The sequence below is a fragment of the Loxodonta africana genome, chromosome 4 (assembly GCF_030014295.1).
Source record: "Loxodonta africana isolate mLoxAfr1 chromosome 4, mLoxAfr1.hap2, whole genome shotgun sequence".
In the NCBI taxonomy this organism is placed as follows: Eukaryota; Metazoa; Chordata; class Mammalia; order Proboscidea; family Elephantidae; genus Loxodonta; species Loxodonta africana.
This window is the reverse complement of record NC_087345.1, coordinates 147,043,610-147,069,588: the sequence shown is the minus strand read 5'-3', so window position 1 is coordinate 147,069,588 and position 25,979 is coordinate 147,043,610. Positions and strand designations below refer to the sequence as shown.

The 25,979-nt window shown below is 36.0% G+C and overlaps 1 protein-coding gene across 3 annotated transcripts in view; it reads right to left on the bottom strand.

The window, feature by feature from the left end:
• TAF3 (TATA-box binding protein associated factor 3) overlaps positions 1 to 25,979 on the bottom strand; it is a 245,935-nt gene that overhangs the window by 25,930 nt on the left and 194,026 nt on the right. For 2 of the 3 annotated variants that reach the window (XM_003410589.4, XM_064284839.1), the window contains exon 4: positions 20,306 to 20,388. In XM_003410589.4, the coding sequence (XP_003410637.1) occupies positions 20,306 to 20,388 (83 nt within the window). Of the gene's footprint in view, positions 1 to 20,305; positions 20,389 to 25,979 lie in introns of those variants that run through there. The other variant, XM_023548937.2, reaches the window with a different exon arrangement.

The window sequence follows — 25,979 nt, the reverse complement described above, 5'->3', positions numbered from 1 at the left end:
AAGTGTTTAGCTGCTAACCAAAAGGTCAGCAATTTGAATCCACCAGCCGCTCCTTGGAAACCCTATAGGACAGTTCTACTCTGTCCTATAGGGTCACTATGAGTGGGAGTGGACTCGACAGTAATGGGTTTTTTTTAATGGCTCTTATGGAATCTTCATTTCCAAGAGAGATGCTCAAATGATTATATTTCTATTTTCAAATGTTCAAAATCTTTAAAATATCCTAAAAGGGCCTTAATACCCAGGAGTACCTAAATAATGCATATTTCATTATATTTGCAAAAAGATACATTGGAAGGATAATAAAAAACTAACAAAAACGGCAATCTATGTGGTTAAGAGCTACCACTGCTAACCAAAAGGTCAGCAGTTCAAATCCACCAGGCGCTCCTTGGGAACCCTATATGGGGCACTTCTACTCTGTCCTATAGCATCGCTATGAGTCGGAATTGACTTGAAGGCAACAGGTTACAGGGTAAAGAGTGTAATGGGCAAAGGGATGGAATTAAGACATAACTGAATATATCTTGTTATACAGTTTCAACTTTGAAGTCAGGAAAATGCTTTACACATTCAGAAAATTTAAAAAATCTACAAATGGAAAATTAATAGAAGTAAATGAATCTCACTGTATATCATGTTGGTGACAAAACTACACAGGAAAAAAAAACATTTCAGGTGACTTTAGAAGGACATTTTGATCATATATCCATGGTGAAATTTATTTTAAGAGCAAATAGATTGAAAAAAAGTCTTAATCTTTAACTTCATTCACTAGTCTTATTATTAGTAGTAATAGTGGTACTATTTTCAAACTATTTTATATACTTCTTGTAGAATAAAGCAAATAAATAATTATGATAGTATTGTTAAGAATCAAGATTTCTAACGTAAAAGAAAAGAGATGCAGAAATAAATTGAAAGAAATTAAGTAATAGTCCTGTAATGTTAACTCTGAATTGGAGTATCAGTTAACTTGGATCAAACCAATTCTGTTCCATTCGGTTCACCTGTTATGACCCCAATTACAAATACAGTACTTCTTCCTCTGACCCTAACCACCAGAGCTAGGGCAGATATCACAAATACCCTCCAAACTGACAAGTCTGCCCAAGACTTCAGATGCCAGCCAAACTTGGGGATTCCCATGACACACTCACTTCTGATCTGCTGACTACAAATTTGGGGGTTCTCTCTACACTTCAGGATGCCAGCTGCAAGCTTGTTGGTCCCCAGGGGCCTCCTCATTTTTTTAATTTTTATTGTACATCAGGTAAAAGTTTACATAGCAAATTAGTTTCCCATTCAATAGTTTGTTTACAGAGTGTTCCATGACATTGGTTCCATCCCCCACAATGTGCCTGTTCTCCTCCAATTTCTGTCCTAGGTTACCCGTTTCCTTTCGTCCTGAATCGCTACCCCTTTCTGCCTTCTCATCTTTGCTATTGGGCAAATGTTGCCCTTTTGATCTCATGTAATACATTGTTCTAAGGAATATGCTCCTATTGAGTGTTATTTTGTGGGCCTGTCTATGGTTTGACTGGTTGGTGGTCTCCGATAATGCCTTCAGCACCAGATCAGAAGGGTGTCTTAGGGGCATAGCCTTGGGGTTCCTCCAGTCTCCAACAGACCAGTAAGTCTGGAGTTTTTTTGTGAACTTGGTTTTCAGTTCTGCAATTTTTCTCCCACTTTGTCCACGACCCTCTGTTGTGATCCCAGTCATAGTGGTCTGGTAGTGGTAGCTGGGCACCATTTAGTTCTTCCGGTCACTGGGTCATGTAGCTGTGGTTCATATGGTCCATCAGTTCTTTGGACTAACTGTTCCTTTAGGTCTTTGGTTTTCTTAATTTTCTTGTGCTCCGGATGGTAAGAGACTGGAAATTGTATCTTAGATGGTCGTTTGTAAGCTTTTAAGACCCTAGACGCTACTCACCAAAGTAGGATGTAGAACTTTGTCTTTATGAACTAGGTTGTGCCAATTGATGTAGATGTCCCCTGAGTCTATGGTCGTTTGCCTCTGAACCAAGGAACTTCGTCCTGTGAGGTGCTTGGTTATGTTGCCCTGACGGTGGCCCTTCTGTGCTCTAATATTGAGCACATAAGCACCACCTACAGTTACGTATGTAGAGATATCCAACACCAGATCTATATCTGCAAATGCGTGTGCTCCCTTATGCCCTTCCATATCTCTTGTCATACCTATCAAAGCTATATATCCATTCATAAATTCATGTCTGTTAATACTATTGTTGCAAGGTAGTCTAGGCTACAGTAATTACCATTGTTTCCCTTTGTTCTTGTCCCTCTCAGTGTTCTCCTACGCCTTGGTCATGTTTTGCTGATTTCCCCTGTATTGTGTATTTCCTTTCCCTTCAGCAAAATTAACATGTGTCTTCTATCTATTTGATAGTTTTCTCTCCCCTTACCCCAACCCTCATAATGATTGAAGAAAGCTTTTTTTATTTTTCCTTTGTGTAAACCTTTTATTTATTTATAATAATGGTCTCATACAATATTTGTCCTTTTGTGATTGACTTATTTCACTCAGTATAATATCCTCCAAATTCATTCATGTTGTGAGGTATTTCGTGGATCTGTCATTATTATCATTGCGTAGTATTCCATTGTGTGTATGTACCACAGTTTGTTGATCCATTCATCAGTTGATGGGACTTAGGTTGTTGCCATCTTTTTGCTATTGTGAATAATGCTGCAATGAACATGGGTGTGCGTATGCCTATTCATGTCATGGCTCTTATTTCTTTTGGGTATACACCTAGGGGTGGGATTGCTGGGTCATATGGTATTTCTACTTCTAGCTTCTTCAGGAAGTGCCATACTGTTTCCCAAAGTGGTTATACCATTTTACATTCCCACCAGCAGCATATAAGAGTTCTAATCTCTCCACAACCTCTCCAACATTTGTTATTCTCTGTTTTTTGATTAGTGCCAGTAATGTCAGGGTGAGATGGTTATCTCATTGTAGTTTTGATCTGCATCTCTCTAAAGGCTAATGATCACAAGCACTTCTTTATGTGTTTGTTAGCCGTCTGGATGTCTTCTTTGGTGAAGTGTCTGTTCATATCCTTTGCCCATTTTTGATTGGGTTGTTTGTTTTTTTGTTGTTGAGGTGTTGAAGTTTTCTATAGATTTTAGAGATTAACCGTTGTTGGATATATAGTAGCCAAATTTTTTTCCCCAGTCTATAGGTTCTGTTTTTACTTTTTTGGTGAAGTCTTTTGATGAGTATAAGTTTAACTTTTAGGAGATTCTATTTATCTAGTTCATCTTCTGCTGTTTGTGCATTTTTAGTTATATTTGGTATTCTGTTTATACCATATATCAGGGCCCCTAGTCAAAGATCACCTGCCCATAGATGGATGGATTTACATCTAGGTTCTCAATTCTATCCCATTGGTCTATGTCTCTGTCATTGTTCCCCTCATTTCTGATCTGCTGGCTCCCATTACTTTGTCATGTTCAATAATTCACTAGAACAACTCACAGAACTCAGCAAAGCACTATACTTACAATTACAGTTTCATTTTACCAAAAAGGATACAAATGAAGAGATGCATAGGACAAGGCCTGGGAGGGTCCCTGACATGGAATTTCCATGTCCCAAAAAAGGAATACATGATCCTCTCAAGCACTGATGTCTTTCACTAACCAGGAAGCTCAGAGATTCAGTATCCAGAGCTTTTATGGAGGGGTGCCATTATGTAGGCATGCCTGAATCACTGCCCACGTAGTTAAACTCAAGCTTTGGCTCCTTTCCTTGAGGTTGGCTGATATCATGAGGTAGGTCTTTCTGGCATGGCCAGCTTCCACCTGAATTACTTCATTAGCATAATCTGTCAGGGAGGTGCTGTCTGGAGCCGTCATCAAAGATAATTCAATCACTGGAGAAATTCCAAGGTTTTGGAAGTTATCTCTCAGGAACTAAGGACAATGACCAAATTCTATGGGTAAAGTTATTTGTTTAAGTTCCACATTACTATAAGCTCATACTTTTTTTTCTTTTCAAAAATACTTATTTCCTAGTTCTATCCAATATAAAGGCCTATAAGCAAGAATATCCATGTAGCAATAAGCATCTCTGTACCAGAACGTGATTCCTAAAAAAAACAAAAACAAAATAGTATCCACTAATAGGAACCAGTGTTCCGTAGAGGACTGGCTGGTTGCAGGTCTGTGGCAGAAAATACACAAGACAAACCTTGAATGATTTGTACCGGAAAGTAAAAAAGCTATCAAAGATTAATGGGGTTGTGTCAAAATCCAGAAGACAACAAAAAGGAATTCCTATTGACCAAGATGGGACAATCTGGAGATTAAAAAGAACACTGTTGAGAGACAGAAAACTCACTGATCACACTGGAGATATTTATGGTATTAACTCCTTACTTTGAAAACTTGCAAATAAAAAAGAAAGAATTAAGCATGTATCTTGCATTTTGTTGTATGAACTATATTTCAAGGTAACCAAGAAGTCCTAGCTGATGAAGAAAAATTCTCCGTTATAGAAGGGTTCCAGCTAATAAATGTGAAAGAATGACATAATGAACATAATTAATGTCACCGACCTATATATGTGAAGATTGTAGAAATGGCAAATGTTCTGTTATCTATATATTTACCACCATAAAAACAATAATAATAATAAAAAAAAGTGAAAGAAATGTCTGAATTTCAAAAAACTCCACCATTTCACAACTCCTACTAAAATGACTGATTCAGGTATCTCTAAGACTGTGATAACCAGGTATTATGTGCTTAATGATGTGATGCAATAAGGAGTATATAACAGCAAAATACCCTTGCCAAAAAAAGTTGAACTTGAACCTAATCAAGCCTTTAGAGCTATATCTCTTTAAAGCTAAATACCTGTTACACAGATAAAGTTAAATAACAATACAAGGAGGCAAACAGACAAATCTAGAAAGTGAGATATTCTCCTGGACGAATGATCTAGTTTGTTTCTTCAACAAGTATACTGCACTGCAAAAAGGAAGGGGTGGGGTGGGAGTGCAGAGTAGATACTTAGATACAGTAGATAAAAGATACTTAAGAGTTATCTGATTTGGATCCTGATTCAAACCAACTGCCCCAAGATATTTATGAGCCAAATGGAGAAATCTGAATATCAACTGGGTACGAGATAAAACCAATGAAAATACTCATATTTTTATGTAGGATAATGGCATTCTGTTATATCAGAGAATAAATGTATTTTTAGAGAGCTTTGTAGAGGTGAAATGACATTAGGCCTGGATTTGTGTTCAAATGCTTTCGAGGAAAACAAAGAAGAAAAGGAATAGATCAAGAAAGTGTGGCAAAATCTTGATAACTGTTAAATCTACCTAGGTAATGGGTATATGGCAATTTATTATTTTATTCTCTCTTTTGTTTATGTTTGAAAAATGTTCAGAATAAAAACTTATTTTTTAATGTTGGTAATATGAATTATATCGAGAATGATTTAGGATCATAAAACACTATCAATAGAATACTGAAATTTCTTAGGGTAAAATACCATTAGTTTATTTGACTTGATTCATCTTTGCTTTTATTTTTCTTCATCACATTTCTCCATTTCCAAATTCTACACAACCTTTAGCGCTCTACACTAATTTTATGTCCCTCAGCCATTTCTAACCCTTTTTACCCTTTCTAGCAGGAAGTAGTCACCTTGAACTTCTGTATAATTTTAGATGTATCTCTTACAGCATTTAATACTTTCTACTTTTTAAAAAGATTTATTTACATTTACATTTATGTTCTGAAGAGAATCAACATCTGATTCAAATTTACCATTTTTCACAAGTCTAGCCCCTTCAACACAGGTATACTATGTGCACAATCAAAACTAACATTTGTTAAGTGCAGATCAACTTTAAAAATGTACACCTGTGATAGTGTTGTCTGCGGCATTTTTAGGGTTCTTTCTAAAAATCAAATTCTCTGCAACCAGAACTTCTAAAAGGCAAGAATTTGTGACTTCAGGAAGGTTTCTGCTTCTCTCAAGCAAATAAGGGGATATTTTTAGAAGGAAAAGCAAAACCAAATGAAACTGAACAGCTCTATTCTACACGGATAAAACTTCACTTACTGCATTCCCTGAGCCTACAGTCTAAAGAGGAGGATGAATGATTACTTAGTAAAAGATGCTTTCCCATGGAAATATATTGAAGTTGTAAATTAAACATAAAAGATACATCCTTACTTTTTTTTTTAGGACTAAATAACATCCCAAGTTATTTGAAATTATTAAAAGCAGTAAGATGATAAAAGAACAACAGCGAACTTGAAAAATGAACAAGATTTTGATTAAGATTTGTATCTCACTGGAGTGTTATAAAATTCAGTTATTACTGAAGTCATGCTTGGAAAACTCAACATTACCACTTTAAAATATTTTTAAAGTTAGAAAACACAGTGGGTGTATCTTCACCAAAAATTACCATGCTATCATGAATTCTTATTTTACTTCGTAAATTATATCTATATCTATCTACCTCTCTCTCTCTCTACCTCTCTATCTACCTACCTCTCTACCTCTCTGTCTATCTATCTTAATCTATCTATCTAGAGCCCTGATGTCGCAGTGGTTAAGAGCTTGGGCTGCTAACCAAAAGGTCGGCAGTTCAAATCCATCAGTCACTCCTTGGGAACCCTATGGGGCAGTTCTAGTCTGTATTGTCGAGTAGCTATGAGTCAGAACTGACCCAACGGCGATGGGCTAAAATACGTGGCAATATATGTATTCAAGTCATACTCCTAACAGTTTGCCGTGTCATTCTCCTCTCAGATTGTCTGCTTGATCTTATATGTTTGATCATAAAAATGATCTTCCAAAGTGAAAGCAAATAGGATTTTAACAACTTGTTTAGGAAAGAACATGTACAATTGCTAAATTCTAAAATATAAGACAAGATAAACAGATATGTTTTTCTATAACCCAAAACCCAGTGCCGTTGAGTTGATGCTCCAAGGAAAAAAATTAATTATAGTAAACATTAATAAAATATTTAATGAACAATCATTTTATTTGCTTAAAATTTAAGGCAGTAGTTATCAGGGACAGATGGGAGGAAGATGGAAAGAAGGGCTCAATGTTTAAGGGACACTGAGTGTTAAGGGTGGTGAAATAATTTGGGAATAGTTTACGGTGATGGTTGAACAATATGATGAACCTAATTAACGTATATTGAACTATACACGTGAAGACTGTTGCAATGTCAAATACTGCCACAATTCAAAAAAAGAAAAAACAAACAAAAATATTGTTAAAGGACTTTTATGAACATGATACATTAAAAAGAAAAGGTGTTCAAGGGCATTTGAATGTGTGTGTGTGCATATATATACACACACATATACATACGTATATATGAATATATTTTTTATATGTGTACATATACATGTTTTAGAACATTTCTAAAATTTTCCAAAGCAAGAAAAGACTTTTGAAATTATTCCACTGAATTTAAATTCACACTCAAAGATCATTCTAAAGGAAAGAAAGAGAAAAAAAAAAAGAAAAGGTCACTGAAGCTAATAAACATTTAAAGGCCTAAATAGAGAACTTAGATGTGGGTTTTAGAGAAAGAAACCTACCCTCAGTTGCTATCTAGTTATCCAACTGTCACGGATTGAATTGTCCCCCCCAAAAATGTCAACTTGTTTGGGCCATGATTCCCAGTATTGTGTGGCTGTCTTCCATTTTGTGATGTTAAAGAGGATTAGGGTGGGATTGTAACACCCTTACTAAGGTCACATCCCTGATCCAATGTCAAGGGAGTTTTCCTGGGCTGTAGTCTGCACCACCTTTTATCTTACAAGAGATAAAAGGAAAGGGAAGCAAGCAGAAAGCCAGGGGTCTCATGCCACCAAGAAAGCAGTGCTGGAAGTAGAGCGCTTCCTTTGGACCCAGGGTTCCCGCGTGGAGAAGCTCCTAGTCCAGGGGAAGATTGATGACAAGGACCTTTCTCCAGAACCAAAGAAGAGAGAAAGTCTTTCCCTGGAGCTGATGCCCTGAATTTAGGCTTCTAGCCTACTAGGCTGTGAGAAAATAAATTCCACTTAAAATTGTGATCTACTCGCTTCTTTTTATCTCAATTCAGAACCGATGTGCCTAATTGTATTAACGGCTGTAAATGTTACTCTGTGTTTTAACCGGATTCACATGCCCAAATACAGATAAATCAGTATTTCTTCAATTGAGTCAAAACGTACATTAGAGATACATTAAAAAACAGGTTAATGACCATCATCTGCCAAAAGTGCTTTAATAATTCATCTAAAATAAAAACTAAAAGCCGTTTAAAATTTATACGATTAATATTAACCGCGTCTGTTAGAAAAAAAATGTAATTTTACAGGGAATTTAAAAAGTATTTTAATTATGAGAAACTTTAGAATACTGTACTTAAACATCTTTATATATTTGTTTATAAAATAGGTAAGTATATCACAGACATAGTTCATACATATATACCAGGAACATTATTTTTCAAACTTTGGATCATGTACCAGTACTAGTTACTGTTTCACTTTTGCCTGGTTTGTATTATTTGCATCTGGAGACAAAAGGTTTTGTACCATCATTTTGGAAATCGATTTGGCGCTTCCTTAAAAAGCTAGAAATAGAACTACAATACGATCCAGCAATCCCACTCCTTGGAATATATCCTAGAGAAATAAGAGCCTTTAGACAAACAGATATATGCATACCCATGTTCACTGCAGCACTGTTTACAATAGTAAAAAGATGGAAGCAACCAAGGTGCCCATCAATGGAATACTACACATCGATAAAGAACAATGATGAATCTGCGAAATGTTTCATAACATGGAGGAATCTGGAAGGCATTATGCCGAGTGAAATTAGTCAGTTGCAAAAGGACAAATATTATAGGAGACCACTATTATAAGAACTCGAGAAATAGTTTAAACAGAGAAGAAAATATTCTTTGAGGGTTACGAGAGTGGGGAGGGAGGGAGCGAGAGGGGTATTCACTAATTAGATAGTAGACAATAACTATTTTAGGTGAAGGGAAGGGCAACATGCAATACGGGAGAGGTCAGCACAATTGGACTAATCCAAAAGCAAGAAAAGTTTCCTGAATAAACTGAACGCTTCGAAGGCCAGTGTAGCAGGGGTGGGGGTTTGGGGACCATGGATTCAGGGGCCATCTAGGTCAATCGGCATAATAAAATCTATTAAGGTAACATTCTGCATCCCACTTTGGTGAGTGATGTCTGGGGTCTTAAATGCCAGCAAGTGGCCATCTAAGATGCATCAATTGGTCTCAACCCACCTGTAGCTAAGGTCGATGAAGAACATCAAAGATACAAGGTAACTATAAGCCCAAGAGACACAAAGGGCCACGTAAATCAGAGACTACATCAGCCGGTGACTAGAAGAACTAGATGGTGCCTGGCTACAATTGATGACTGCCCTGACAGGGAACACAACAGAGAATCCCTAGTAGGGCAGGAAAACAGTGGGATGCGGACCTCAAATTCTCGTAAAAAGACCAGCCTTAATGGTCTGACTGAGACTACAAGGACCCCTGAGGTCACGGTCCCCAGACCTTCTGTTAGCCCAAGACTGGAACCATTCCCAAAGCTAACTCCTCAGACAGGCATTGGGCAGGACTATAAGGCAGAAAATGATACTGGTGAGGAGTGAGCTTCTTGGCTCAAGTAGACATATGAGACTTTGTGGGCAACTCTTGTCTGGAGGGGAGATGAGAAGGCAGAGGGGGTCAGGATCTGGCTGAATGGACACAGGAATACAGGTTGAAGAGAAGGAGTGTGCTGTCTCATTAGAAGGAAAGCAACTAGGAGTATACAGCAAGGTGTATATAAATCTTTGTATGAGAGACTGACTTGATTTGTAAAAGTTCACTTAAAGCACACACACACACAAAAAAGGTTTTATACCAAAAACTGAAATACTGTAAAAGAAATGGCTAGAGATTACAATTCCTAGCAGGATTAACGTTACAAATGTGTTACAATCTCCAGAACTAGATGTCAGTTTTTAAATATGCACATATCTAAGGTAACACAAATCTTATAGTTTCTATCAAACAAGTCTAAATTTAATATCTATAATGTATACTGCATGCTTCATTCTCATTTACTAGTGGTAGGGTTTTAATTGGTATAGCCTTTTGGACGGTAACTTGGTATAACAATCTCTTAAACTTTTAAATGTTCATATCCTTTGACCTAGTAACATTTGAATAAACAACAATGTATATATGAGGACGTTGTCTCATTATCTGTTATAACAAAATCTAGAACAACTCATCAAGTGGGATTTATCTCAGGAATGCAAGAATGGTTAACATTAGAAAAATTATTAAAAGAACAAAAGAAAACAATCATATGGTAATTTAATCAATGGAGAAAAGGCATTTGAAAAAATCTGACACTTTTTCATGATAAAAACACTCTGCAAACTAGAAATACAAGAAAAATTTCTAAACACAGTAAAGGACATTTATGAAAAATCCACAGCTAACGTCATACTCAATGGAGGAAGACTGAGAGCTTTCCCCTTAAGCTTAGGATGTCCGCTTTCACCACTGCTACCTAATACTGTACTGGAAGTCCTAGCCACAGCAATTAGACAAGAAAAGGATATAAAAGATAAATTAAGAAGGAAGACAAAAACTATCCCTATTTGCAAATAACACGATCCTATTTTGGGTTTTTTATATATAGAAAATTCCAAAGAATCCACAAGAAAGCTACTAGAGCTAATAAGTTAATTCAGTAAAGTTAGAGGGTATAAGGTCAGCACACAAAAATTAGTTGTGCTTCTATATACCAGCAGTGTGCAATCTGAAAAGGAAATTAAGAAAACAATTCCATTTATGGTAGCATTAAAAAGAATAAAATACACAGAAATAAATTTAACCAGGGAAACAAGAGACTTGTATACTGAAAATTATAAACATTGCTGAAAGAAATTAAAGAAGACCTACATAAATGAAAACACTTGCTGTGTTCATAGATCGGAAGACTTAATGTTGTTGAAATGTCAATACTACCCAAAGCAATCTAGAGATTCAATACAATCTCTATCAAAACTCCAACAGCCTTCTTTGCAGAAATGAAAAAGTCAGTCCTTAAACACATATGGAATTTCAAGGCGCCCTAAACAGCCAAAGCAATCTTGAAAAAGAAGAACAAAGTAGGACTCATGCCTCCCAATTTCAAAATATACTATAAAGCCACAGTAATCAAAAACAGTCTGATATTGGTATATAATAGACCCATACACCAATGGAATAGAATTGAGAGTCCAGAAATAAACCTATACATCTGTGGTTGACTGATTTTCATAAGGGTGCTAAGTCCATCCAGTGGGGAAAGAACAGGCCCTTTTATAAATGGTACTAGGACGACTGGAATTCCACATGCAAAAGAATGAAGTTGGACCTACCCACACCACACAACATATACAAAAATTAACTCAAAATGGATCAAAGAATTAAATGTAAGAACTAAAGCCATAAAACTCTTAGAACAAAACTTGGGGAGTGATGCTTCAGGGCCTAGTTTTTAACAGTGGATTTTTAGATATGACACCAAAAGCACAAACAATAAAAGACAAAATAGATAAACTGGACTTCATCAAAATTAAAAAGTTTTGTGCATCAAAAGACTTTATTAACAAAGTGAAGAGAATCTACAGAATGGGAGTATTATCTGGTAACCATACATCTGATAAGGGATTAATACTCAGAATGTATTAAAAAAAAAAGAACTAAGAACAAAAAAACTCAACAACAAAAAGACAAGCCAACTAAAAATGAGCAAAGGGCCTGACATTTAGACATTTCACCGAAGAAGGCATACAAACGGCCAATAATACATGAAAAGAAGTGCAACATCATTAGTCATCATAAAGCAAACCAAATCAGTTACTGTTGACTCAATTCCAACTCATAGTGACCCCATGTTTTCATAGTAGAACTATACTCCGTAGGGTTTTCAAGGGCTGTGGCCTTTTGGAAGTAGATCACCAGACCTTTCAAGTACCTCTGGGTGGATCTGAATCATCGACCTTTCAGTTTGTAGCCAAATGCTTAACTGTGCCACATAAGGACTCCTATTTAGTTATCTGGGAAATGCAAATCAAAACACAATGAGATATGACTTAGGATGGCTATTATCAGAAAAACAGAAAATAGTACGTGTTAGAGAGGTTATGGAGAAACTGGAACCCTTGCCCATTGCTGATGGGAGTGTAAAATGGTGCAGCAGTTTGGCAGTTCCTTAAGAAGTTAAACATACAATTACTATAAAAACCAAACTCATTGCCGTCGAATCAATTCTGACTCATAGCAACCCTACAGGACAGAGCAGAACTGCCCCATAAGGTTTCCAAGGAGCAGCTGGTGGATTCAAACTGCCAACCTTTTGATTAGCAGCTGACCTTTTAACCACTGTGCCACCAGGGCTCCTAGAATTACTTTATGAGCCAGCAATTCCACTCCTCAGTATATATATCCAAGAGACTTGGAAGTGGGAACTGAAACAAATACTTGTATACCAATGTTCACTGCAGCATTATTCACAATAGGCAAAAGGTGGAAACAACCCGCGCGTCCACCAACAGATGAATGACCGTGATATATACAGACAACTGAGTATTATTCAGCCATAAAGAGAAATGAAATTCTTATACATGTTACGATATGGATGAACATTGAAACTGTTATGCTAAGTGAAGTAAGTCAGTCATAACTGGGCAAATCAAGTGATCCTACTTATACGAATGTTGGAATTGACTCAGCGCCAATGGGTTTGGTTTTCGGTATAGGTTGTATCTAGAAGAGGTAAATGCATAGAGACCAAAGTTTTTCAGTAGTTATCAGGGGTGGGTGAGAGGGAGAAATGGAGAGGCATTGCCTAAGTGGTAAAGTCCTTGGGTAGTGCAAAAGATTAACATGCTCGGCTGATAACCTAAAGGTTGGAAGTTTGTGTCCACCCAGAGATGCCTTGGAAGAAAGGCCAGGTAACTAGTTCTGAAAAAATCAGCTGTTGAAAATCCTAGGGAGGACAGTTCCATTCTGACACACACCGCGTCACCCTGATTCAGAATCCAATCAATGGCAACTGGTACTAGTTACAATGAAGAACAGGTTTCACCAGAGTTTATGGACTAAGACAGACTAGGAAGAAAGGCTTGGTGATCTATTTCTGAAAACCCGCCAATGAAAACTCTACAGATCACAACAGTCCAATCAGCAACCGATCATGCAGATGCTGCAGAACCAGCAGCGTTCAAATTCCTTTGTGCCTGGGGTTGCCATCAATCAGGGATGACTTGATGGTAGCTAACAACGACAACAACTAGAAGCTCCAGAAAAGTTTCTAGGGCAGAAACCAGTGGGTTTAAGGATGAAAAATTGGAAGACAGTGCATATAAAGAATAAGTTTTGAGAAGTCTGAATGAGAAGAGGAAGTTATAGACTGTCTCTCATGTAGAGGTGAAGGTAAGGTTTAGGATGGGAGAATTCAAGGCTGAAGGAAAGATATGAGAGAAAGGAAAGAGATGAAGATAAGGAGGAGAGGGGAAAACTGAGTAAATGGAGTTCCAAGGGGGATAGGTAAGGTAGGAATGACAAGGAGAAACATGAGGAGGAGTTGATCTTAAAAACAAGGAAGGATGCTGTACTCTTTCTTGGAGCCTGGAGGACAGAATGTGAGGATAAGGGTAGTGTAATTTCGGAGCCCTTGATAATGAAGAATAAACCCAAATAGACTAGGGTAATGCAGTTAGTCTCTCCTTATGGTGACACACCCTTCAACTCATGTGCTGAGATTCTGACAACCATATTCACAAAAGGTTACCCATGTTCTAAATCACAGAAGTCCTGCAATGACAAGAATGTTCACCTTATAAGCTAAAAAGGCCAGAGTGGAAGTAGAGAAAAAGAAACACTACACACTAGTCTCTTAGGGAAGTATTTTAACTTTCTCACCCCATGGAATGTCAGAAAATAATAGGATACAAAGAATTTAAATACTCTGTGTTGTTGTTAGTAATAATAACTGCCAAAGTGCTTCCATTGATAGGTACATATTCTTTTTAAATACCAAAAGTGTGAGTAGTTAAATCTTTAGGTGAAATTATAATCAGATAGTATCCAAAAGGTTACCATGATCTAGCTAAATTATCTCTGCCTGTCACAACTTAAAGAACATTTAAATTCTGGAAGTTCACATCAGCTTTTTCTAGATAAAAAATCTTAAGTACTTTCCTATAGTCACTCAATTAGTGATGCTGGGTCTTGATAACACTGCAGAGAGAAACTTTCCAACTATCATTCAAATCATATCTAAAAAGGTGGTCATAAATATTTTAAAACCTAAGTGAACTAATAAGACCTAGACCCATTAAGGATAAGATCTTATACAACAAATTAAATAAAACAATTTATTGAAGTCTGGACTCAAGATAAGCTTGATTTACTAGCTGACCTTTTATTCATTTAAAGAACAAAATTAGCCCTAATTGCATTAGAATGGAATCCAGTAAATTTTCCCAAGTCTTCTAATGCGGCATCCACGTAAGAATTGCTGTAATTGCTTACAAGTAAGATGGAAATGCTTTGATTATAATCTTTCTACTTGTTTTACTGTGTAGTAAAAGCATTTCCCAAAACCTAAAGCCAGTTTTTCTGACAGCATACTATTTTTTTTTTTTTTTGAACCTATGGCATCTTTTGTGTTAAGGAACAAACTACAATATATGGTGGGGGAAAAACTAAGCTTAAAGACTTCATCATAATTTTAGGTCAGTAAAAATAAAAGTGTAATATAAGGAAGTCAAGAATTCCTTATCTGGAAAAATCAGAAATGGGTTGAAGGCCTGAAAAAGAAAATTTTTTACTATCTGTCCCTCTTGGAGGTGGCTCTGAGTTATATGGGTTTGAGTCTGTTGAAGTTGTAAGTACAATAAGGTAGCAAGAATAATGTATACAACTTACAACTTGTACTCTAGTTGTTTAGCTGCTAGGGAATTTCATTTGTAAGGTTAGTATCTCTCACCAGCATTAAATATAAGTTATTTTTCATAAATTTTAAATACAATCATTCTTAAGATGTTTGGTCATTGTTCTTATTTTACTTACTTAGCTTCTAACATAGGTGAAATGCCTGTGAAATGTTTCTGTTCCAGTGCAACGTTAACCAAGGCAAAACAAAGAACTAGACACTTTTCAATTAAAACAAACAAACAAAATCAGACAGTTGTATTGAAAAGGAAACAAATTAAAAATAGAAAAGAAAACGGCCTTCCAAGTCTGGCAGAACGAAGCTCAGCAATGTTCTTGAACTTCATGTCTACTTTTTTTTAACCAAAAAGTTTCTTTGCCGTACCTCCTCAGAATGCTTTTAAAAAATTATTAAATCTGACTTCATTTTCCTAACTAAAATAGAATATATCTGTTACTTTCGCCTGCCCCTCATGTCTTATTCTGGTTAAGAGAGCCCTCTTTTTCTTCTGGAACACCAGGCTAGCCAGCTGGAGTATTTGATGGGGATGGATAATGGATGCTGTGACAGAGAGCTTCACCAGAGATTTTGAGGACTAAGAACTGTATCAATCTAGATCCCTACTGCCAGGAAGCTAAAATCATATTTGAAATTCAATCATGAAAACTAGATCAAATTGTATCAAGATCATTTTGCTTTTCCTCCCTTCCTTTGTCTTAGTTTCCTATTTCTATTTTCTAGTAACTTTACTATATGCCCTCCCTAAATTAACATAAATTGTTTTAGACTGGAAAAAAAAAGTTATACATAAATAAAAACATTTCAAATATAGAAAGGAAAACGCAGGAAATGAGATAAAACCATTTGCTATTATTTCTCTAAAGAACTTATCAGTAAAACACCACTACACATTTCACCATGTTAAATGTCTTTTAGCTGAATCTTGCTAAATTTTAAAACATAAAATGCTTATTTTCTTCAAAAATATTTTAAATGATTTTTTTTTTGTAATTGCTCATGATTACATATTATCTACTTCAAGTTGCACTCTCAAAAAGCATTAATAAGAACAGTTTGAATCACACAAAGGAAATAAATATCTCTAGATATTTGTTTTTAATGATTAAGCTCTTTATATCTTATAGGTTTAAAAAGAAAAACTTGAGCTCCCACTTTCATACTTTAAAAATTACAACTATTAAAAGGTCCCTTACATAAGCTAAACTCTTTAAAACTGCAAGAAAAATCTGAGTTGGTTACATGAAAAGAAAGGCATAAAATTTTCAGTGCCTCTGCTATCAGTGTACTGTTGAATAACAAATTTCCTCTAGTGTCAGCAATCTGGTAATACTTATGGCTGTGTTGCCACTGGAAATCAAAATGGTAGCAGAAATAAAACTGTAAGTGCCAGAAGGTAGTCACAGAAAATATCTTAGCATAATCTGCCTATTTTGAAAAAAGAATTAAGTTTGTAAAACAGGATAGCTATTGCATTCTCTCAGTTAAAAGGGAATTTAGAATAATCTCTGATAACAATATCATTCTCTGAAAGCCATCATAAATGACTTCTGTGTCATTTCTCAAACATACTATTAGATATTAATTGGGAAAAAAATGACCAACCATTATTGAAGCTTTGGAGGCGACCAATTAATTACCCCTGCTCTGCTGAGCTCACTGAGTAAGGGCAGGAATGTCCTGAGAACACGGAAGGATCAGTTTACAATTTCTCCAATACGGGAACCTCATCTATCAGTATAAATGATATAGCTATGCAGAAGAGCCACTCCTCCCGAGAGGAAGAGCAAACAACTAGATAGGAAAAAAGGGCAGAAACTTCCTGCCCAGTACCAGTCAGGAGACAGCTTTAAAAGAGACATCTCAAAAATTTGAGACAAGAATGTTTTCCCCATACTCCCCATCGTTATTCACTCCCAAATCTTTATTCACAATTAACATGTTTCTTAATACTTTAGCAATATATTCAAAAGTATCTTTTTTCATGAGCAACTCCTTTAACAGAATTTTGGGCTTTATAAATATAGCCACAGATTTAAACTTAGAAAAGTTACAAGTGCTGTTCTGCCATGTTTTTCCTGACGATCCTATCTAAACACTCCCTGCCCTTAACATACTCCCATTGTGTTACTATGCTTTATTTTCTTCATAGAAGTGAATACATGAATGAATGCCAAGTTAGCCAACTCTTCCTATACTTGCTCAAAATAAACTAACACAGTAAATAACTAGATTGGGATGATAATATGACAGCAACTGCACTGTCACTTGTCCATCCCACAACAGCAGACATAGAAACACTCACTGTACTCTTTGTCACTAAGTCCAGGTGAGACCTCAAATCCTAATCAATATAGTTCCAGGCAGCTGCTCTGGGCCAGGTTGAAATCTACCTGCTATCCTGGCATTAAAGTAACTGATTGTTAGGCTGGGCTCAAATATTTCAGAAATTAACTTGAATGTGTTGTTTCTTCTCATTCATACCACTCTAACAAACTTTATAGGTGTTGAGATTGTAATTTCAGGGCTAGTATTTCAGTTTTGTCTTTAATATAGACTTCAAGAAACTCTGGAGATCCATTACGGGGGGACACAGTAAAGGAACCTTAAGTCTTTGCAAAGTCACCTTGAGTTTTAATGCTATCAAGAGGAGGTATTGCAATCATCATAGACCCTTTGGAAGGTTAAGCCAGAGAAAAACAAGTTACCTTTGTCTTGCTTCAAGGAATAACAACAGAGAACAGAGGAACAATCTGATCTCAAAGTACTTTTCTGGATTAAGGGCAGAAGACATAGCTTCTTTATCTAAGAAGACTTAGAAAAATATGATCTTTTGGCTACAGGGTGTAATTTCAACCCTGTGAAGCCTTTTTCCTCCCATAATTTCAAGCCTCTATTTTCTGCCTGTTCTTCAGCAATAACCCCTCCCAGACTATACAAGCCCCTCCCTTACAAATTCTAGTTTGCTTATTAATTTCACTTCAAGAGTATCAGTACACCCTCAAGTGTGTATAAACTGAGTAACTAAGGCCATGTTTACATGAATTTATTTATTGCCTCTTTTCCATTGTCACTGCCAAGGAGTAAGCAATGTACCTTATACTATAAACACACAAGATGACTGAAGTTTGAATTCCATATAATTTTCACCTGTCATGAAATATTAATTTTTTTTTCAACCCTTTAAAAAAGCAAAAACCATTTTTAGCTTGTGGGTCATATAAAAACAGGCAGAGGGCTGGACCTGGCCTGTGGGCTGTAATTTGCTGGCCCCTGATATGGATTAAAAACAAAAAGGCATTTTACTGATTAAGTTATATTTCATATAAAATTCTGCCAATATATGACTTGGGCTTCTTTCTCTCTCTCTAAGTCAAAATGTAGTATACTTCACTTAATTTATCTTTTTATTCATTATAAGGATTTCCCTGAATTTGTCCTTGGTCAAATGATTAGTCCTTTATACAACATGAAGTTATTTACTTAAAAGTTAATATATCATACAAAAGTATACTTTCAAGGGCAATTTCTCTAGAATGTCTGGGCATTATAATTTCCCTAATTTTGGACATTTTCTTCTAGAGTAGTAAGGGTCTATTTCTCACATCTAATATTTTAGGTGTATGGGCGATTTATTGAGAAGAGAAAAACAGAATAAATACCCAGAAAATGACTGAAAGATACTTAAGGGCAGGTATGATGAAAATAAACACCGATGCCTTTGTACAAACCTTGTTTCTCTAAAGGGAATGAGCAAGCCAAACTTCCATGTAGAAATAAAGATTAAACAATCGTGAGTTACTGAGAAAAACAGGTGTATGAACTGGTAGAAGAAAAGTATTTGTTGAAGGATGAATAAGAATATTTTCTCCTTAGCAAAACGAACCCAGGTACAGAATTTCCAAGGAGATGGTATGAATAGTTTCTTTGGCTGAGTCTACGTGCTAACTAGCGCTCTCTCTTCTACTGGCTTGATGAGCCAGAACATTATTAAAATTTTGGTAGGTTATACAGAGGGCATGAGACACACCAAATATCTTGTGCTATTACCACCTACTGTCTAGATCTCTACTGCTACGATCAAAACGAGTAATACAGAGATCATCCAGAGGATTTAGGGAAGAAAAATATGAGCCATCTTAATCTTCAGAAGAGTATGCACTGTCCTGGAAGACTGCTTTTGCTTGTATACTACCATTTGTCATAATCATATTGGATGTTTTCATTGTACTATAGTTGGTGTTGACAAAAGAAGTATAAAATACAAACTTTAAGATGAAATGGATCACTGAGAACACAAGCCAAATATTCTCTACCTTACCCTGCCTACTAATAAATTCATGGGTCCTACCCTCATTTTTATGTTAAAAAGTTGAATGGGAATTGGATGTCTTATAATCCTATTTTCTACATAATATCTGATTCCTTGTAATGTAAACTACTCCATTTTTAGGCTTACTGGGAAAAAAATACTTGTAGTTATAGCTTGTGAAATTCATTTAAATGATGTACAGCATGATTTTAGAACAGGGAAAATGATTTAATATGACTTATAAAAAAATCAATGTTTCATTATCTTATTAGGATCATGTAAGAGCATTACAGGCCTTAATGCTTCCCTTAAAAAATGAATAAACGAAAAACATCAATTAATTTACTTTAAATGTACGTGGGATAACATGATTCAGTGAAAATTAAGAATAAAAAAACAGTAAACATTGGGTTTATATTTCCCATTCTCTCTTAAAGAAAAACAAGTAGGCAACTAAGACTTAAGTTATTACTATTATATACTGTTTTACCAAACCTTTGGCAGGATCTTTTGTTTTTTAGGTACAAAACCATCTGTTATCTGAGCAAGAGGAGAATCTTCTTTCTCTGTTATCGTGATACAGAATACACACTTGAGAAGGTACAACATTACACCCACCTGAGTATAATATGGTAATTGGTTCACTCAACACATAGTTTCTTAGTTTTCATATAATCAGGACCTTAAAAACTACATAGAGACAATGTCATACGCTAGGCTCAGAAAAGAGGAAGAGAGAAAATAAAAAATTATCTTTTTGTCAAATAAAGCAAAAAGCATTAACTCTGAGAAAGAAACCAATAGGAACTTTAAAAATGAAGAGTTTTTAAAGCTGGGTTCTACACGTTCCTATCTGGGAAATGTGTTCAGAGTTTTCAATCCATTAGAAAAGGGGAGAGAAGGTTAAGTTTAAATTGTTTCACTCCAATTCAAAACTTTCGTACTTACATCTTGTCTTGGCCAGCACCAACTCTGAGAGTCAATCTGGGGATAACAGGACTTGGGGCTGGAACAACGGGCTCCACTTTTATCTGTTGAAGTTAGTACGTTAGAGTTAGTATATATAAAAAAAAAAAAAAAAAAATTTTTTTTTTTTTAATAGTTTCAATAAAAGTACCTCCTACCTCTTCTCCTACTTCCCCATCCCCACAAACTTGATAAAGAAGTTTAAGTTTCAAGTATGGCTAAAGTGCTAGATGCAAAGATAATCTGGGCTATTCTATGTTTCTGTTTCTCAAGGCTACCTGAGATCACGAGAAATTCTACAAACTTCAATCGCATTATGTAAATATAATAAAGTTATTTCTGTATCATCTTAGTTTTGGTTGATTTCTTAGATTTTATTGTTAGAGTTTTTTTTAACAAATAAAAATTGTTATTTAAATAATTTGTTGCAGCATAAGTAACTGCCAGACTTAGTATTAAAAAAAAAAAAAAGCAATGGCATCTCCACCATAAGATAAAATATATCTATTTATGGGACTTGGCAAACATTAAATTCATCTTCAGCTTGCATTACCATATAAGGAAGCTGAAATATCAAGTATAATTACAACATTAAATAGTTCCATTTTTGGGTAGTAGTAAAAAGATCATATCTAAAAAGATCTGAAATGTGAGAGAAAAAAATTTTTTTTGAATTTGTAATGAAGGCAATGACTAAATAAGTTGAAGACCTCGTAAATATGTGAGCCATTAGTCAATCAGGGAATATACAAATTAAGTTTGATATTAAAGGGTCTTCTGCACAATTTTTGGATTGCAGATCCTATGGTATGGTAAGTATTTTGAGTAAACGAAGCAAACAAAAGCTGTGCAGTTTCACATTATTGTCTGTAACAGGGCTTTTCAATGGGGGTTTATTGGCATTTTGGTGGGACTGTTCCTTGTTGTATGGGGCTGTCTCAAGCATTGTCAGATGTTTAATATCCCTGGTCTCTGGATCCTATAAGTTAGTAGTACACTGCTAGTCACTGTGACAACCAAAAGAATTTCTAGTTATAAACCAGTGATTTGTATATTTCAAGCTCAAGAATTAAATCATAATGGAATAGTGTGGTGGTTCTAAAGGTGAAAATAATGCTCAATATATCATATATTATACATTTATCAAATCCATTATTTTCTTGAATGCATTTACCGGGTCCCTTCTTAAATCACTTTGTATCCATCGTCACATCAAGATCTATTACTTTGACCATTATCTTGAACAGTGGCACATACGAGGTGCTCAATAAGTACTTGTTGAATTAGCAAAATATCTTGCAAAAACACTCAACTCTTTTGCTCCTCTGTTATTTTACCATTTGTCCAGGACCAACCTAAAATCATACTCCAGAGCACTGAGTGATAACAAAGAAAAGTTTAAAAATTATGTAAACTTCTGCCATTGAAAACTCCCAGCTTCACGATCAAAATTCCAACAGCCTTCTTTACAGAAAAATAGAAAAATCAATCCTCAACTTTATATGTAATGGCAAGAGGACCTGAATAGCTAAAACCATGTTGAAAGAGAAGAACAAACTAGGAGGACTTATACTTTCTGATTTTAAAACACATAATACAACTATGGTAATCACACAGCCTGGTCCTGATATAACAATAGACACATAAACCAATGGAACAGAATTGAGAGTCCAGAAATAAACCTGCACATCTATGGTCAACTGATTTTTGACAAGTCCACTTGATGGGGAAAGAAAAGACTCTTCAATAAATGATGCCGGGAAAATTGAATTTTTGATGAAGAAAAATGAAAAGGAGTCATGCCTCAGACCATACACAAAAACAAATTCAAAATAGATTAAGGGTTTAAGTGTCAAAACTAAAATCATGAAATTCTCAGAAGAAAACACAGGGGAAATGCTGTTGGGCCCAGCTTTTAACAATGAATTATCTAATATAACAACAAAAGCACAAATAACAAAAGACAAAATAGATAAATGGGACCTTATAAAAATTAAAAACTTTTGTTCATTAAAAGACTTAACCAAAAAAGTGAAAAGACAAGCTACCAACTAGGAGCATATCTTTGAAAACCATATATCCAACAAGAATCTAATAAAAAATATATATATATAAAACTCTGACAACAACTAAAAGATAAATAACCCCATCATAAAATGGGCAAAACACTTGAATAGACATTTCACCAAAAGAGGACATTTAAAGGCCACCAAACACATGAAAAGATCCTCAACATCATTAACCATCAGAGAGATGCAAATCAAAACCACAAATGAGATACTATTTTACTCCCTTTTTTTTTTTTTAGGAAAGCTAAGATAACAAAAACAAAACAGGAAATAACAAATGTTGGCAAAGATGTGGGGAAAATGGAACCCTTATCCGTTCTGGTGGGAATGTAAAATAGTACAGCTGTTGAGGAGTGGTTCCTCAAAAAACTTAAAATAGAACTATCATATGACCCAGCAATTCTACTCCTAGGTACAGTAAAACCTGCGAAAGCCAGTCAGAGGAGGAAAACTAAAAAAAAAATTGCACTAAAATGAGTGACAGAAACATGGTAAGACTACACCCTGTCAAAGGCGGAAAACTTGTGAGACCCAGAAAAACAAGGCAGTCCCATCTAGTTTCAGCTCTCACAAATTTCACTGTATATACCCAAAAGACTTGAAAGCAGAGACGCAGACACTCGTACACCAATGTTCACTGCAGCACTATCCACAACAGTTAAAAGGTGGAAACAACCTAAATGCCCATCAATGGATGAAAACATAAACAAAATGCGGTACATACAACGGAATACTTCTCAGCCAGTAAGAGAAATGAAGTCTTGATACATGCTACAATACAGATAGAGCTTGAAGACATTAAAAAAAAAACAAACCAAACCCAGTGCCATCGAGCTGATTCCGACTCATAGTGACCCTGTAGGACAGAGTAGAACTGCCCCATAGAGTTTCCAAAGAGCGCCTGGCGGATCTGAACTGCTGCCGACCCTTTGGTCAGCAGCTGTAGCACTTAACCACTATGCCACCAGGGTTTCCGTTGAAGACATTATGCTGAGTGAAATAAGTCAGTAAAAAAAGGACAAATATTGTATGACCTCACTTATATAAAAAGACAAGAAAAGGCAAATACATAGAGACCAAAGTTTATTAGTGGTCACCAGGGGCGTGAGGGAGGGGGAAAGGGGAGTTATAGCTTTGGTTTACAGTGATGGAAGAATTGTACTGATTACGGGTAGGGTTGCACAGCTGATTATTATAAGTGCTATCAATAAGTTGTACACCTATAAAAAGTTAAGATGGAAAAGCTATGTGAGAGATATATTTACAATGACCAAAAAAAAGAGTAGCTGCTGAAGCAGCTTATGTACAGCCAAACATCTCATGGGATTTGGTTCCTTAGTTTGGAGGTTTAGGATGTGGTCTCATGGAAAATCCCAGTTACTTGGACTAATAGCGTGTTTAGTGATTCTGTTCCATCTCCTAGTTTTTTGCTTAGTGTCTGGGGTCTTAAAGCCTTGCAAGTGGCCATCTAAGGCACAACATTGGTCTCTGTTCACCTGGAGCAAGAGAGGAAGAGTCAGGAATAGAAGGAGGAAATAAAATGTGTGCCTAATTGCCTCCATGAAAAACTGCCTCCCTTGCCATGAGACCAGAAGAGCCGGATGGTGCCTAGCTACCATTATTGAACATTTTGATCAAAATTCGATAGAAGAATCCTGATCAAAAGGGGGAAAATGCAGAATAGAATTTCAAGATTTTCTTGAACTCTGGACATCCTGAAGACCGAAATTATTGCCCAGAGATAATCTTTAAACCTTAAATAAAAAATATCCCCTTAAGTCTTCTTAAAACCGAACAGTAGTTTAGCTTAACTGGTAAAGATCCATATTTGTGCCCATTCAAAGGAAATACACACAATATTTGTCCTTTTGTTATTGACTTATTTCATTTAGCATAATGTCTTCAAGCTCCATCCATTTTGTAGCGAAATGCAGAAATCATTGAACAATATCATTAATGCCACACACAAGTAAAATTTTGCTGAAGATCTTTCAAAAGCAGTTACAGCAGTATATCAACAGGGAGCTGCCAGAAATCCAAGTCAAACTCAGAAGAGGATGTGGAACGACTGATGTCTTTGCTGTCAAATGGATCTTAGCTGAAAGCAGAGATTACCAAAAAGATGTTTACTTGTGTTTTATTGACTATGCAAAGGCATTTGATTGTGTGGATCGTAATAAATTATGGATAACTTTGTAAAGAATAGGAATTTCAGAATACTCAATTGTGTTCACACGGAACCTGTACTTACACCAAGAGTCAGTCATTGGAACAGAACAAGGGGATCCTGAGTGGTTTAAAATCAGGAAAGGTTGTGTCAGGGTGTATTGTTTCACCATACTTATTCAATCTGTATGCTGAGCAAATATTCGAGAAACTGGATTATATGAAGAAGAACAGGGCATCAGGACTGGAGGAAGACTCATTAACAACCTGTGATATGCAGATGACACAACCCTCAGTGCTGAAAGTCAAGAGGACTTGAAGCACTTAATGAGAGAAGATCAAAGGCTACAGCCTTCGGTATGGATTACACTGCAACATAAAGAAAATACAAATTCTCCCAACAGGACAATAAGCAACATCACGATAAAAGAGAAAGAATGAAGTTGTCAAGGGTTTCATTTTAGTTGGATCCACAATCAACGCCCATAGCAGCAGCAGTCAAGAAATCAAAAGACACACTGAATTGGGCAAATCTGCTGCAAAAGACCTCTTTAAAGTGCGCAAAAGCAAAGATGTCACTTTGATGACTAAGGTGCACCTGACCCAACCCATAGTGTTTTCAATCGCCTGATATGCATGTGAATGCTGAACAACGAAATAAGGAAGATCAAAGAATTGATGCCTTTGAATTATGGTGTTGGCAAAGAATACTGAATATACTATGGACTGCCAGAAGAACGAACAAATCTGTTTTGGAAGAAGGGCAGCCAGAAAGCTCCTGAGAAGCAAGGATGGCAAGATTTCGTCTTCCACGTTATCAGGAAGGACCAGTCACTGGAGAAGGACATCATGCTTGGTAAAGGAGAGGGTCTGTGAAAGAGAGGGAGGCCCTTGATGAGATGGATTGACACAGTGGCTGCAACAATGGGCTCAAGCACAGCAATGACTGTGAAGATGGCGCAGGACCAGGCAGCGTTTCGTTCCGTTGTAAATAGGGTCATTATGAGTTGGAACCAACTTGACGGCACCTAACAAGAAGTAAAGAAATGTTTTCAGTGAGCATTATGTTTATGCTCTTTTAAGATCTACCAATAGGGGATCGAAGTGATAACAGCAACTCAAAAGATTAGATAGGAACCTTCGGGGGCAGTAAGTTTATGTTAATGGTGGCATTACAACTCAGTAAAGGAGGGTAGAAAAGATCGCACAACTTGAAAATGTAATCACTGTCACTGAATTATACATGTAGAAACTTAAATTGGTGTATGTTTTTGCCGTGTATCTTCTCAAAAACGAAAAATTAAATCAATGAATCAAAAAACCAAAAAAACTCCCAACTTCATTTGTGTCTTCAATACTATCTGTTTATTTGGCTTATCAGTTAAACCATATAAATTCAGGGACCACGTCTGTTTTGTTTA